The sequence below is a fragment of the Corvus brachyrhynchos genome, unplaced genomic scaffold, assembly GCF_000691975.1.
Source record: "Corvus brachyrhynchos isolate BGI_N302 unplaced genomic scaffold, ASM69197v1 scaffold83, whole genome shotgun sequence".
In the NCBI taxonomy this organism is placed as follows: Eukaryota; Metazoa; Chordata; class Aves; order Passeriformes; family Corvidae; genus Corvus; species Corvus brachyrhynchos.
This window is the reverse complement of record NW_008238464.1, coordinates 945,029-961,856: the sequence shown is the minus strand read 5'-3', so window position 1 is coordinate 961,856 and position 16,828 is coordinate 945,029. Positions and strand designations below refer to the sequence as shown.

Genomic DNA, 16,828 nt, shown 5'->3' with positions numbered 1-16,828 from the left:
GGCTAAATCACTCTAAGCATGTTTTAGAATCTGGGGATTAACACAGCAAGAAATTTACCACAGAACCGATCTGTTAGCCCATTAAAGCTCACAGGCTGTTAGCCTTCTCTATTTCTATTCTTCTAAGCACTTATTTAAAATAAGTTATCATTGTTTTGCACACAATTCACAGAAAAAGGAAGAAAAGATGTGTTACTGGGCTAATTAAATTCATCTGACAATGAAGAGTCTGCAATATGATCCACATGTTTGACAATAAACGGCTTTGTGAAGGGATTACACAGACATGTTTCCAGACTGGAAGACAGAAAATAAGCCTTTGATGAGTAGTTGCATCTCTCAAACAAAGAGCTGGAAAAAAAACCCTAAAACCAAAGAAGACAGTAATATTACAGTCAAATCAACCCCCTCTCCTTGACTCTAAATGAGGAAGTCTCAAAAATTTCTTGCTCTTACTTCTTCAGTGCCTTTAAACAGATCTACTGCACTGCTGCTATGAAAGTGAAAATTCATTTAAGGCCAATAGAAAATCTGAAATTTTACAAGAAAGGGTTTCAAGTCTATCTAAAGGCCATTAGAGGTCACAGAATCACAAAACAGTTTGCATTGGAAAGCACCTGGAAAGATCATCTTGTTCCAACCCTTTTGCCATGGGCTGGGACACATTCCAGTAAACCAGCTTGCTCAAAGCCCCATGGCCTCAAACAATTCCAGGGATAGGACATTCACAACTTTCCTGGGCAACCTGCTGCTGCGCCTCACCACCTTCTCTGTAAAGAATTTCTTCTGAATATCTAATATAAACTTCTCTATTGAGGTCATTTCCCCTTGTCCCATCACTACATGCCCTTGTAAAAACTTCCTCTCCAGTTCTCATCAGCCCCCTTTAGGTGCTGGAAGGTTCCATAAGGTCTCCCTGGAGACTCCTCTTCTCTGGCTGAGCAACTCCAACTCTCCCAGCCTGTCTTTACAGGAGAGGTGCTCTGGCCCTCTGATCATTTTTGTGTCCCTCCTCTGGATTCAATCCAACAGGTCCACATCCTTCTTATGCTGGGGACCCAGAGCTGGATGCAGCACTCCAGGGGGCAGTCTCACAAGAATGGAGTAGAAGAAGGGGACAGTCACCTCCCTTGACCTGCTGGCCATGCTGCTTTTGATCAGTCCAGGGTATGGCTGGATTTCTGGCTGTGAGCGCACATTGCCAGGTCCTTCACTTGATTACAACAAAAATGTATCCTTTCAGTAAATCAAAAGTTAAGCAAGAATATTTTGCAGCTGCTAAGAAATAAGCTACTTAAAAGCATAAACACATTGGTTAAACTTACACAGCACAATTAGACTAAACATACCTACGTGGTGAAGAAAACTCAGCAGCAGTAAATTAAGGCACCGATGGACCTGCATACTCCTCTACCAAGACCATTTACTTGAGAGATTTGCCTCTGATTCGGGCTACTGCAAATTGTACTTACCAGCAGGTGTCCTTAGCATGCTAAACCTTACTTTTTATTTCACTACCTTACCTTATGCACACATGCCAACACTCTTTACAGCCCGTAATTTTACTACAGAAGCGTAAAGTAAAACTGGAACAGAACAGAGAAGGTAAAGGCAGCAGTAATGACACCATTGACTCATAAAATCACACCACCAGCAAGACACATTTTCTTCTGCTAACTGCCAAGTCAGCCAGACATGATCCAAGCAGCACAGCAGGGCAGGATGGGTGACAGAGTTAGGGTGGTTATCATAACAGGTTTGAAGACTTTGAAGCACTCCATGCAAAAGGAGCATGTGGAGAAAAAATTGCACTGCCTGGTATTGAAAACTACATTTGGAAAGAGAGGGAATGTAACTTCACAGCATATAAATCTCAGTTCAAAAAACATGAAGGCAAGCCTGCAACTTTTCTTGAAAAGTAGAGAGCTAGCACTTATTTAAAACTGTAAATACAGGTTAAATGTTCAAGCTGGAGAGACAGAAATTCTTCTATTTGGATCCCTTCCACTTAAAACTGACAGCAATAAAGTTGTGGGGTTTTTTTGTCCCCAGTCACGACTTTGTTGGCTTCATAGTCTTTATCACCAGTAATTTACTATATTGCATGTTTTATGAATTTTGATGAGTTCTGAGAAAGCAAATGTTGTGTCTGCTTTTCTTTTGGGACAGCAACCCTTTGTGCTAGTGTAATGATTCTCTTGTGTCATGGAAATGCACTAAGGAAAGTGATCATATTTATACATCTAGAGCAGTTAAAGAAATTTCAAAATTGTTTTCTGGCTGAGAAAAAAACAGCATTAAAAAAAGAGGAAGGAAACAGTCTTAGTTGAGCAATGCTGGCTAGGCAGATTAGAACAAGTGCACTGGATATATGCAAGGAAGACAGATAAAGGATTACCCAAAAGCCAGTATTTTGAGCAAAGCCTGATGCTCCTTGAAGTAGATTCTATAAGCAGGAAAATGCTGCTAAGCTGCTCAACTGAAAGTTGTGGGTTTAGCTGCTCTTTTGAATATCCATGTCAACACTGATGCTTCACAATAAAAACTGAATGCAGTGGGAAACAGCAGCAGACACAGCAGTAAGGAGACACTGGATTTTAGCAGAACTGCAGCAGTGTTTCTATAGCAGGGAAGTATGAACTTCAGTTATAGTTGTCTGGTTCTTGGGTTTTTTGGGGCCTTTCTTTTTTGTTTTTAGTAATCACAGCTACCTCAATCTTGTCAACACAGATACTGCTGGATAAACACAATCCAGCTGTGTGAATTACCAAAGTTTTAGAAGTTGTTTTCTGTCACGATAGTTTGACTGGCCAAGTCATTGAAATAATCGTGTTTTCCAGGGACTTCCTAAGAAGCAGGTGTGTAGCATGTCTAAAGCAGCAGAAGAATGTCTGAATTGAAAAGCTGAAAGCTGAGAGACAACGTTATAAAGAATATCTGTATTTTGTTTGCTGAAACACAACACTGTACCACAGCTTAAGAGATTGGGTGATTTTACTTTGTTTACAGAATAACACTGCTTTCCTGAAAGACAGGAATGTTCACTGAACCTCAGAAATATGACAACATTTAAAAGCTTAATGCAACACCGGAGTTTGGCAACCTGCTTAAAACTGATAGCAACTGAACTAATTTCTATGCAGTTAAAAATGATCACAAACCACCTTAAGTTCTAGCATAACATAAAGTTCTCTTTAAGGCAAAGGCAGGAATATTTTCCACACTAGATAGCAAAAATGACAGAATACAACTAATTAAAGCTTGAGAGTACCAGTGACACATCATGACATAAGTTGGTCAACAAGTTTTTCTAAAAACTGGCATGGAAAGTAATAGTCACTATTACTGACATATAATGACACAGCAGCCTTTTCCCCAGCTGTACTTTACAGTTCGTGCATTTGGAGCTTGCAAACATCAACAGTCACATGCTCTGCATCCAACCAAGGCATACCAGTGATAACATTTTCACCTGGACACACAAACTTTGACTAAAACAATGTTAAATCTCCTGAAGTACTTTGCTGCTAATATGGGAGAGAACGTGCCTACTGGCTTCAGGTGTCACGTAAGAGTTTTGGTCATCAAGACATTCAGCCAAGTATTTACTAGCAGGAGAGGGCTGCTGCCCACTAGCTGTCTACATTCCATGAGAAGTTTGTCAAAGTGAATTTCTAATTTGCAAGCAAGTACAAGCCAGATTCTGCTGAAGGAATCCACCACATTTTCACTTGCAGAAGTTGTGTGTCATAACTCACACCCTTTAAATTACTGCTACCTGAGAAGAACGCCACATATAACCTGGGCCATGGGGGTGGGGCAAGAGTAAACTCAGAGGAAGGGGATGAAAGAAATAGCTCTTGGGGAATGACAAGGCAGAAGAGGGGATTTAAGGATATATTTCCTTTCATTACCACCACACTCACACAACATGACTCAGCAGTACAGCTAACCTATTAAACCTGTTAGATAGAAAAAAAAAAAACCATGTTAACTGCTTTCAGGAACTGCAAACTGAGCTTTCAGGAACTACAAACCAACTCCCAAATATAAGGGTTCCTTAAAAAAAAGTGGGGACTAAAGTGTTACAAATTCCAACATTCTACCCTTGTCCCTGGGTGACTTTTCAGACTAACATGCAAATGAGTATACAAGAAGTATATTATACAAAGAAAGATGTTTCGTTAAATGATTTCCAATAAAAAATGAAAAATAAATTTCTGAGGCAAGTTTCATACATGCAAAGAAACTGAACCATGAATTTGTAACCAAAATTTTTCCTTAGATGTATGTGTTTCAGGGAACTAAGATTCTCTTAATAAGCAACTTAAAAACAAGATATTGCTTTTAAGGTATTTAAGAAGCATAGCTTCAAATTCTTAGTAAAAGAAAAAAAGTCCTACGGTAATAATAGTAACAAAAAAAAAATCACTTACCAGTGTTCATATTAGCTTTAATGAAGTCCAGAAAGTGAGAAGATACACATACTGAATTATAAAAGCTAAAATATTAAGTATTGATAGAAGAAAAACAGTTTGGTAATGACTTCATTAGCTCAACTAATTAAGCGGCCAGTATTTAGAGTGTTTGCAAGTAATTGCAAATGCTGATCAAAGTATTTGTTTGAAAAATATTCAACATCAATAAGGAAAATACGATCAAGACAATCTCAACCTCATTTTAGTCAATATTCTTGAAAATAATTTTATCAGGAAGTCATCACTTATTCCATATATACTCAAAAAAGTCTTCACTGACTCTTCTGTAAAGACGCAAGTCTAGTGACCTGAACAGTAGTTCCTTACAATTCAAAAAGGTCTGTAAATATTCAAACCCCTTAAGTTAAAAAAAATATGAAATTTGAGGGTAAATATGTTGGTAGCTGTCATGGGTAATCAATCACCTGTAATTTAAGCATGTTTAGAAACATTTTGTCACTGAACAGACCTAGGAACATGCTTCCACTACTGAAGATCATTATCTTGGAAAGATCTTTCTCGTATTTTTCAGTGAGATACTTCCTAAGTTAAATACTGTACACCCAAAACTGCAGCCATCCATGATGCAAACTCATCCAGTGCTGCTTTCACTCAGGTTTGATGCTGTCACTGCTGCTACAGAAGCTCATGGTACCCATCTTAGATTCCCATCAGAGATAGAGCAAACTGCTTTAAGGCTTAGGACACGAGACTGAAGAGCTTCCTCCAGACCTGTTTCAGACCAACTAGGAAGTAACTGTGAAAATTACTAAAATCACTTCTCAACCAGGTACAGAGAGTACGAGTAACAACAGCTCGCAATTCTTGAACAGATCAGGCACTCCCTGATGAAAGGTGACAGCATGGAACAGTATCTCCCCTGCACCAGCTTCCCAGCTACCAGCACAATTGCAGCTTAGAGATTTCCTGAGGTTTGTGTGTGGCTCACATCAAAATGCCTGTAATGTACATTAGCTCTTGATGGATCTTTCTTGCACAAAGAGTTACAGGTCCTGGGCAAAGACATTCAGCATTTTAAGGCACACAGTGTGAAAAAAAGGTCATTTTGCTTACATTAAGCCTGATTCTTGATAATAAAACAAGGGGCTACCAGTTGAGAAAACCATTATTTCTCACTCAACTTCTCCATCCATCTTTTATGTCCTCTCCATCATCTTTTTTACCCTTAAGGGGACTTTACAATTTCTCTGAAGAGACTCTCAGTTCTCTAAATGTATTTCTACTGCATCCTTTCTGATATTAAAATGAGAAGAAACAAATGAAAGAGACCTAGGCACACTATGGTCAACAGTGAAATTACATGTTTGCATTCACTAACACTTCCTGGGGAATATTTAAAATATATTCCTTGAGAACTGATACTTTGTATCATCAGTTAAGACATATCAGTAGTTAAAAGGTGGATTCTGTACCCACTTCATACATTTATCAATACAATTTTCCTTAAGTCCACATGATCCCACAACAGCTACCCTGCAACATCTGTTTGAAACAGCACGTATTCCCTTCCTCCACTGTGGATGGCACATCTGTGTTCATCTCCATTTTATGGAATATAATCTATTTTCCACTTCTGAGAAATGCCTGGGCTGCACTTGGTCTTGTTGGCTACCACTACAGTTTAGTTCAGACTACATGAGTTTAGAACAATTTTATCTTTTCCCTTTATTTTCTGTCCCAGAATAAACAGTTTAAAATCCTTACTTTTCTTGGAGCTCTGACAGTCAGGTCACCACAATTTAGCATACTCTGGCAGCTTAAATTAGCAGCCATAGGAAGATCCATGGCAACTGCCCAGGCACGTAACTCAGGCTGCTAGGCTGTGCAAGGGCTGCTGCAAGTGCATCACAATTTAGATTAGTATGTTTGAGCTTAATCTGCTTTAAATTTCCTAAACTTCCTACAGGCCAAGAGTGTGCACAGCAGTGACTGCTGTGGCCCCGTTGCAACTCGATGTTGCCCATAAGCTTTTTAACCTACACTAAACATATTTTTTTTTGTCCTCAAAGATTTCAACTTCCACGACAAGCAGTATGTGGAAGAATGCCTTTTCTCTTATTTATGGATTTTCCTTCTTATATCAGCATAAAGACGAAGGTTTGCTTTTCTTCTGCTGCAACTGACATTAAAAAGAATGTCCTAAAACTAGCTCTTATGCTCTTTTAGCTCATCCTCTCCTAAAGAGAAAGTACTGTCCCTCCCTTTTTTTCAGTATTTATGTGCCCAAAACGGAACATTTAGGGAATAAACTCCATTACAATAATAAGACAAAACCTAACTAGACACAACTCTAAGTCTGACAGATAGTGAAATTACAAAGACTATTCTTAAATCAAAAACCACAGTATTTTTGTATTTATTTGTCTAATAAAAAGTTGAGTTTACAGACAGGAGCCAATTTCTGCACCACAATCTTATTTTTTCTTTTGGTACTGAAGACAAATATTCTCCCCGACAAGTCACAATATCAGCAATTCCCATGAAGCAGCTAACCCAACTAGAAATTGCTAGGCATACAGAAAAATCAAGGTAGGAGCTCATTTAGGGCTCTCACATGTGACCTTCAGTGGCAGTTAAAGTCATCAAATTTAACTACAAGTAACAGCTGGGCTGAGAGGCAAAAATCAGGTAATTTCCCCAAAACCTCTCTAAATATCTCTCTGGCTCTTCAGTGACAAATTTTAAAGCCAAGGTTAAGTTTAAAAATTTGCAAACCTTGTGCTTTAGTAACAGAACATGGGAAAATGAGTTTTTGAAAATTACCAGCTTAAACAAAAAAAAAAAAAAAAAAGGAAAGGTCCTAGAATTAAAGAATGTATTTCAGTCATATATGGACCTATTTACTGTAAAATAGTTTGTATCCTGTATGATTCCCCTCTTTCAAAAATGCACGAAGACTTGGCTTTAAGTTTTAATTCAGTAAATCAGCATACTCAGAAACAGGCTGCTCTCATACTTCTCTGTATTAACACGTCTGTCTTTTCCTTTCTCAGTCATATCAGTATTTGCACCAAATTGCAACAATGCTTTATTTCTAGAAATTTAGAAGTCCGCAAGAAGAGTACACAACTAAAAGGTTTTAATTTCAACTTCCATCTGAAAATCCCTCACATCAGAAGATAATCCAGGACAGTGCAGAGGACAAGAAACAGAAGTTGGTTATGCTCACCATTCAGATCTGTGCAGGATCTGATAATGGGGAATAAGAGCTATTTGGCACTTGCAAACATCTAAATCTGCAACCACTCTGAGCAGAAGTGGTTCTGCTGAACATACAAATCTTCAGCATCATGCTTAGAATTCAAACAATAAAGCTATCTGAGATTCTTCTAGAGGAAATCTAGTATCTATGCACTCACAGAGAGTCCTTTTCAGTTACTCCAAGCCCATGTAGTTTGCAGTGGTCAGACACAACAAACCCAAGTTCCATGTTGCTGCATGACTTACCCGGACAAGAGCATCATCGATGATGTGATCACGTCTCACTTTAAGTCGCAAATATGGGTTGAGCTGCTGCCCTTGAACTAAGCTGTAGAGCACAGTTATGCGTCTTTCACTGTACATCCGGATCCTATTGTCATAATACAATCCCAGGTTCTTGGTAACAGCATTCAATATAAAGGGACAGGTCATAAATGAGAATTTATTCTCTGTTTCTACTTTGAAGAAAGTGTAGTCTTTGTCCATTTCTAGAACATCATTCAGTGGTTCATTAATAAATTCTTCAAAAGGGATAAGTGGTTTTCTGCAATCTATAGTTTTAACACCAAGTTCAGTTTCCAGTGGGTCCACTCGAGGACCTTTTTTATTTCTTCTTTCCTCACCCAACAGCTCTTGAAGAGTTAGTTCACTTGATTCTGGGATGGGTTCTTCATCTTCCTCTTCATTATGATCTGTATCCACATCCCCTCCTACTACATTTGCATAGTAAACCATTTTCAAGCACTTTGAAGCAGCAACAACAGCATCATCATCATTCACTAGGTTACGACTATTGAACTCGTTGCTTATGACTTTGTAAGTAATAAGCTGCTGAAATGTTTCCATCATTCTCCGAATTTGATCTGCTCTGTATTTAGACCACAATCTGACCAATTTTGCTTGAGCTGCAAGGGGTAGTTTGCTCATTGCTTTGCAAAACAATGGTAGAGCCATTTCCAGATATTCTGGGCTATGAAGATTGCCATTCTCCATAACGATAATAAACAAATTCAGATAGTTAGGATCCCGAGAGTACACATTATGGTAAGTCAAGTCACATTCCACATTAGGTGACAAGTACACAAGTGCATTTAAAAAGGCAGTTTCTATTTTTTCATTAGAAAGTAACCTATCATAGACCCGTCTGACTGCTTCAATATCTACAGACACTTCATCTGGGCCTAGTTTTTGGAGGTTATTATCTCCCTGTGTGTTATCACCTATTCTTGATGATGAAGATGACGATGCACCAGAATCCTCTTCCATAGCAGCAGCCGAACAGGCAGCTTTTTCCTTTTCATCTTCATCTTTGTCTTCATCCTTTCCTTGAAGAGACTTGAGCTCCTCCTTGGTGTGCTGCTTGGTTTTTCGGAAACTCTGTACCAGTGCTTCAGCACTAGAAAACACTCTCCCAATTACCCGGATTAAAGGGGAATAATCCTCTTTTTCTCGACATAGTTCAAGAATTTCATATATCTTGTCTTCTGTTAGAAAAGTCACATCTATAAAAAGATAAAGTTATTCATTTTATTAAGATAAAAATTAAAATGATAAAATACTTCTGGCTTGCCCTACCCAAGAGATCTGTGTGTCATATCACCCTTAAAATTGAAAAAACAGTGTCAGTGCTGAATAAATTCAAGACAGATACTTTATAATTTCATTAGCAAGAAACATCATGATTTCATTCACTGACTTTGTAAAATATTTTATTCATGAATGTCAATCAGAGAATGTGCACAATGGTGAAACTGTTTTGCAGCCAATTAACTACATTTGGTAGTTAACAGCACTCTATTGTCTAAACAAGAGCAATCAGTAAGAGGTTTAAACTTTACGAGACTTAATGAATAAGGCTGCAACAATACAGTCTTCTGGTAAATCTGCACAGTTAATGTGTAAGTCATTAAACTAAACAAACTAGACTGCATCAACCTCTTTTTTCGAACACAGCTCATGTTTATGGACTTCACACATTTTTTCACCCTTAAAACAAAACCTTGAAGAAAAGGCTCAATCACTTGTTTTGTGGTATTTAAATGGGAATGTAAGATTTCTTATTTCTCTTTTTCATGCTTTCTGCAACTGTTTTTATACTAAATCGATGCCTGAAAACCCTCCCAAAGCCCTCAATATATGGTCTGAAATTTATGCTGCCTTCTAAATTACATATACAGTGGGGCATGTAGATTATTTCTTTGTACATTAGGCCTCACTAAGATAAGCAATTTGGGTATACTCATCAACATGCTATTCAGATGAACAAGATAGTTTACACAGATCATCTGCTCCAAATACCTGTCTGTCTTCCCTCTCCCCCAACTCCTGATACAAAATAAGATATTTGAAGGGTCCATTTGCTATTTGAAATCTTCCTTTCTCTTTAGAAAAAAGAAAGAAAACATTATTTATAGCTTTCTATGTTACTTCTCAAACAGAACCCACAGATGCTTTCATATCAGGTGATGATTTACAGTAGGATTACCACATGATCAGACCTTGAAAAGATATTCTGGTTTAAGCAGATTCTTCTGAACTGACACATAATTTAGAATTAAAACAGAATCTGTTTAATTGCATCTCTAGAGATCTAGAAAACATCTCAGAACTGTATTCACTAACCATGCTAAAACCACCTACCTCTGCAGAAAGAATTCTATCATTTTAATAAAGACATGTTTAATAAAGATGTTGTACATTAACATATTTTGAAATGTAATTACCTAGACTGATACTCATTCCAAGAAGTCATTAAATTAAAAATACAAACTAGATGATGACAAGACAGACAACCTACTGACTTTCACAGAATCCCAAGCCACTCTTTGAGCACATCTAACACAGGAAAGGTTAACCTTATGTCATGCTACTTAGATTGACTCCAATCTGAAAATGCTGACAAAGCTCAAAACTAAAATCTGTCCTGTTAAAAAAACAGCTCTACTGAAACCATTATGAAAGGATTCAAGCTTAATACAGCATCTATTTTTGTCTGCGGCAGTGCATGCTCAGGAAGAAAAACTTGTTTTAAAAGAAGTTTTAATTTTCTTGTGTTAAGAGAAATTTAACTGCTGATACAGATGATGTCCCATGAGACAGCTCCTCAAAATGAGGACCACAGTCTCAAGTTCATTGAGTCTGGACCATAGACATTATTCATAGCATAAAAATTATCAACACAAGTTGACAATTTAACAATATAACACATTTCAGATTTCCATACTTAGAATAGGAATTCCTCATTCACTCTTTCAAACGTTTTAGTATTACAGGAACTAACCATGTACTATTTCCAATTAAAATATTTAATAATGCCATCAGCAGTTTCCTAGCAGCTTTAAGTCCTATCCCATGACCATCCTGTAATTGAGCTGCCATAAGGGTCTGCCCCATTTTTACTGTACAGCACTGAGAACAGCTGGAGGAAAACAAACCTAAGTGAAGCTTCACCATAACACAAGCCAATTTTAGCTGACTTGTGTCTGGATCTGTGAGCTTTTACATGCTTTTTCCTCTCATGTCCTCTATTTCAAATAAGCAATCCAGTAAAGCAACTCCTCTCAGACCTTGTTCTCGGTAATATTGCACCATGAAGTCAAAAACCTGCACATGAAGTCAAGTTTTAACAGTGATCCTTGACTGTGAAAAAGACTGCGTGTGATCTATATATTGCCAACAACACACTCCCTAATTAGCGAATTCATTAATTATATTTTCTTTATCTCTTATGGAAGCTTTGTTATCATTGTCTCCTTGCTGCCTATCAACGGACCTTCTCTGTTTCCAATTTAATATTTTGGTGATCAAAATTGAAAATAGATTCCCAGGTAATGACAACATCGATTTTTAAATGATGCTTCCTCTCTGATTACAATTGTAACCTATGCTTTCTATATATTTGTGATTTCTCTATTTCCTTGTTTGTGGACTGCTATCTAAGGTATTACTGAGATGCTGACAATGGCTTCCACGGAATTTTTTCCTCAAAGGTAACAGTCTTAGGGCTTAGAACTCGAGAAAAGTAATTTAGGTAATTACTTCTGAAGGATATTTCTTTCAATTTATTAGAACTTTCAATCCTATGTCAAGCATAAAAACAAGTCACACATCCTTTTCCTTGGCTTTGCTAAACTTAGCTGCAATTTTCCCAGTAACTGTTGTAGCACATAGACCTTAAACAATTCTGAGTGCTAGATTCCTTAGACATCATCCAATTCCAAAGGTAACTAAGCCTCAGATGGGCTTTAAGAATGCATTAAAGTTCTCTGTCTATACAGGTACGAAGAAAGGTCAGTACTTGTGATGCTCCAAAAGAGGAAGTCTGAGTCACTGCTGTAGCCAAAAGACTGTCTCTGGAGGTAGGTTGAGAAGACTCTTAGGTACCCGCCTTGGGGAGAGGGGATGGTTAGAGAGAATAAGGAAAATTCTGTATCTGAAAAGCTCCATAAAAAATACAAAAAAATCAAGAGAAAAATCACAAAATAGACTTAATGTGCCTCTTTCTCATCTAAGGCTACATTGCCTTCCCTTTCCCAGTGTTTGCCTCTCTGCTTATTCAGATCGTAAATAATTTGGGGAGAAATTTATCCTTGCATCAGATAAAGAACAAACTGATGCTGCTATTGACTGGAACATCTTGGGTTGCTTATAACACAGTACTATGTTTTATTGCTGATTCTGTAGTGTTTATTAAATCTTTGCTGTAAACAATTTCACCTTCTTTAGCTAAAATAAATGGATCTGGACTTGTGTTTGTACCACTTTTTGCCGCAATAGTTAAAAAAGGTCTGCTCAAAGGTTAACGGCTTTAATTACATTTGGCCTGGTTTCTGGATGTGTTTGCATCAAGGGTTTTGGCAACAACTAACACTATTCTATTAGTATGTATTTACAATTAGAGAGAGTTTGAAAAGCTAAACAGAAGTTAGAAAACATATACAGAACAGTATTTCATTTTACACTGGTTTAAAAATAACTGTGCTCAAACATTTTTAGCTTAGTGAATGCATTGCCTATCACCCACTGTATCATTTTCTTCATCTGTTAAGTTTCTTAGCAAAGAATCTGGAATTAGCTAAAAGTATAACTTTTATAATTTATTAACTGCAGAAGAGTTACGAAACTAGCAAAACCAAAACAGTCTTACAAAAGCACTTAAAGCTTTTCTATATTTGCAAAAATCATTATTATTGTAAGACAACAAATGAATGTTGATTTTAACAGAGATGCGGTCAAGATCTAGGTCTGGAATCAGTGTTCAGCATTAATCCCCCCATTTTTCCAAAACCATAGTAAAATACTTGACTGTCTAACACTGCATTTTACTGAAGTCAGCAGAACACCACCAGAGTGAATTCTGCTGGCTTGTACTCGTGCAAATGAAATGTGTTTTATTTTATGAAAATTGTAAACATCTTACCTTTAAAGTCATCTCTTGGGCCTTGCATTTCCTTCTTGTTCATTTTTCTGTCAGTGCAGGAATTGTTATGGGCACCTTTGGAATTGTTTTCTAGGTAAGCTGAGCTCGTTCCTTTCTTGGAGGGATGAGGATCACAGAGTTTTGCATTAATCTTATAAAGCTCGAGGGCCTTAATGGCTGCTGCATTGTTATCCATACGGAGAAAAGTTGGACAGGAAGCACAAAATTCATTTGTACAGGCTTCATTTCCACAGCCCTCGGTTAACTGGTGGTAGTAGCGCTCTATTAGATGCTTTGCAGCTGCTCGCTTCCTGTAGCAAACATTCAAACAGTAAGTACAAGGATTAGTGGAGCATTCACATACAAAGCTCATTCAATAGCATCAGCAAGGCAGAGATTAGTCAGGCACTGAAACACAAGATTTCTGTCAGAAAGAACATATCAGAAGATTTTTTAAAATCCAGGATTCTCATCTTGACAAATGCAAATATATTTAACACACAATTTAATTTGTGGGTTCTATGTAAGTGAAAAATAAATCCTGTTCATGCGTAGTTTTTTATGGTAATGCTACAGTGGAGACAATCTTGTACAGTTCTGAACAATCTCAGCTGTTGCTACAAAAGAGAGCAATTTGAATGCAAAACAAGGCTGCAACCGAAACAGAACTGGATGTTGTACAGGTGTTGAATCTAATATATAGTACTGAGGCATGGTCACCACTGACAGACGGAAGAGGCACAAAACACAAACAATTCAGACATTTATTTAGCAATGCTATCAATACTACACTATTTTACCCATTTTAACAAGATTCCAGATGACTAAATTATCATATTTAGTCTATTTAAATCTGCACAAAAAATATTCCTTTATTAATTAAACTGATGCCAAAAACACAATTACAGATGTGCTCGAGGCTGAATATATTTCTCCTCAGCTTAAATAAATTATACGGTTCTCTAAAAAAAAAGAAAAAAAAAATCCAAAAAAGCAGTATCTGCCAAATCCTTCTGTTTCTCTTACCATCATAGGTGGCAAGTAGGTATTCTGAAAAATCACAGCTGTATTGCTGTACAAGTTTATGTGCTCAGTACTATATATATGCACAAAAGAAAATGTAACTGTCTTATTAATAAGGTCACAGACTTCTGCAGAAACGTGCAAATACTAAAGAAATCACTGGAAAGCCGCAGGTAATCAGGACAGAAGCAGCTACATGCAGCACCAAGAGCACAACGTTTGACCACATTTTGGAAAGAAAGCCCCAAACCTCAACTTCATTTAAGATAGTAAGTTATTAATGAAAACTACCAACTATGAAAGATTTCAAACATTTTGACTAGGTGTAACATATGGGCCTTTTACGTAACTTTAGTGATACAGTACCATAAAGATTAGAGCATCAGAAATTGTAATAGTAACTTAAAATTGCCTTTCCTGATGTTGATGCATGCACAGATTCTGCATAGAGCAAGTACGTCAGAACTGAAGTGCTAGACTGGTACTACTCAGCACTTGCTGCACCTTGCTGTTAATAATGGCTGGTTAAATAGCCGTCTCAATGCAGCTACTTTAGAAGGGAAAACGTTCAGAGTGACTGCTGAGGTGTATATTACTCAGCAGTAACACCTTTGCTTCTTTCTTTTCATCCTTCAAGACCTCATGATGCCAGAGAAGAAAATACATCTTACAAGCAAAACAATTACTTTGATGTCTATCTGAACTTTCAAATGCCCCAGTATGTTTCAAGGGAAAAAAACCAAACAAAAAACCAGCTGAGGAGAAAGGTTTCCCTGGGACTTTGAGATGGATGTGGGGGGGGAAAAAAAAAAAAAAAAAAAAAAAAGCAGCAGCATGAGCAATATGACTAAAATCATCACTGTGTAACAGGGAATAGCTGTATTCTAATCTAAGGAAAGAGTTCTAGTCTCTCACATTTTTACATGTAGGCTTAGGAGAATCTGCCTCTCTCCATGTACATCTAAAAATAAGTGGTTTTTTTAATCTTGTCTTTCATACTTCAGCCATTAGTATAGAGACTTTAAAAAAAAACACCCAAACCCTGCCAAAGCAACAGTGTTTTAATACAACTTGGACCAGTACATGATTTAAGAAACAACTATTTCTGATTGCAAAATTTCGTGCTTTGATCATTCCTGACTTTCAATCATTCCAGACCTCCAGATTTAGAGTGTGAAATACTGTAATTTGTAATCAGGTTAAGTATTTTGTATGAAAAAGTTGAATTGTTACAACTGAGCTGTGGCCATCTGTCTCAGCAACATGCACATCTTTCTAGCTCACACACCTAGTTTGATTAAAGTTATATCAATGTATAAACACTGATATATTAACAACACATTTTTCATCTTAAACAACACTCCATTTTAATCAGGTCATATCTGAGATGCCAGTAGATAAAGCTAAGCTTAGACTGGTCTCTAACAGTTAACTTCTGATAGACTCAATATTTTTTTTTTTATTTTAGTTTTTAGCTACCAATTACTTCTCAAAGTTTGCTATGCCTACAATAAGGCTATTTACAAACACTTTTGACCTGTAGCTGGAGACTCACTGACTCAAGTTCTGTGAAACTCTATTAGAGACAGAAGGTCTGATTGAAGGCTGTATTTTTAAATTTTGTTTTAAAACAAGTATGGAAGCAAACAATATGGTGTACTAGAATACAGCAGTATTAGAATTTCATAGGACAACATCCTTAGTTGGAAGGGACCCACAAGGATCATCAAAGTTCAGCTTCTGGCCTCGCACAGAACCATCCTCAAGAATCACACCATCTGCCTAACAAACACTTCTTGAGCTCAGACAGGCCTGGTGCTATGATCACTTCCCTGGGGAGTCTGTTCCAGTGCCCAACCACCCTACAGGTGAAGAACCTTTTCCTAATATCCAACCTAAACCTTCCCTGATACAGTTTCATGCTATTCCCTTGGGTCCTGTCACCACACAGAAGAGATCAGTGTCTGCCCCTCTGCTTCCCCTCATCAGGGAGCGGTATACCATGACGAGGTCTCCCCTCCAATGTCCTTCTCCAGGCTAAACAGACCAAGTGACTGCAGCTTGTCACCAAGTGACAGTGGAAATCCAGAAAGATAACATCAACTGGCTTCCCTTGATCAACTAGATGGGTTACCTTGGCATAAAATGAAATTAAGTTTGACATGAACCCATGCTGGCTGTGACCAATGACTGAGTTGTCCTTCAGGTGTTTTTCAATAACTCCCAGAATAATCTTGTCCATAATTTCACCAGGCACTGATGTGAGACTGACAGTCCTGTAGTTTTCAGGGTCATTCTTCCTGGCCTTCTTGAATATTGGGCCAACACTGGCCAGTGTCCAGTTGACTGAGATCTCTCCAGATTCCCAGGATCATTGAAAAATCCTTGAGAGAGGCCTTGCGATGACATCAGCCACCTCTTTGAGTATTCTTGTATGAGTTCCATAAGCCCCCATAAACTTACAGGGATCCAGCTGGATCCTCCCCCCTCTCCCTGGAAGCTATTCCACAGTCTTTTCACATTACCTTAGACAAATGATTTAAGTAAATAAATAAATAAATTTAAGTGAGGACACAGCCCTCAGAAGGTAGAAGAGAATTTACCAAGCCTTCCACAAGAGCTACATTTCTGAGGTTCATTGATAAAACGACTTACAGAAAAGGCAGTTCTGAGTAAGTCAATGTGT

The 16,828-nt window shown here is 37.6% G+C and overlaps 1 protein-coding gene across 5 annotated transcripts in view; it reads right to left on the bottom strand.

The window, feature by feature from the left end:
• The window catches only part of UBE3A (ubiquitin protein ligase E3A), a 57,612-nt gene that overhangs the window by 17,146 nt on the left and 23,638 nt on the right, over positions 1–16,828 (bottom strand). For all 5 annotated transcript variants that reach the window (XM_017737007.1, XM_017737003.1, XM_017737004.1 and 2 more), the window contains 2 exons: positions 13,120–13,430; positions 7,947–9,202 (listed from right to left, as the gene is read on the bottom strand). In XM_017737007.1, coding sequence (XP_017592496.1) covers positions 7,947–9,202; positions 13,120–13,430 — 1,567 coding nt within the window. The remainder of the gene's footprint in view (positions 1–7,946; positions 9,203–13,119; positions 13,431–16,828) is intronic.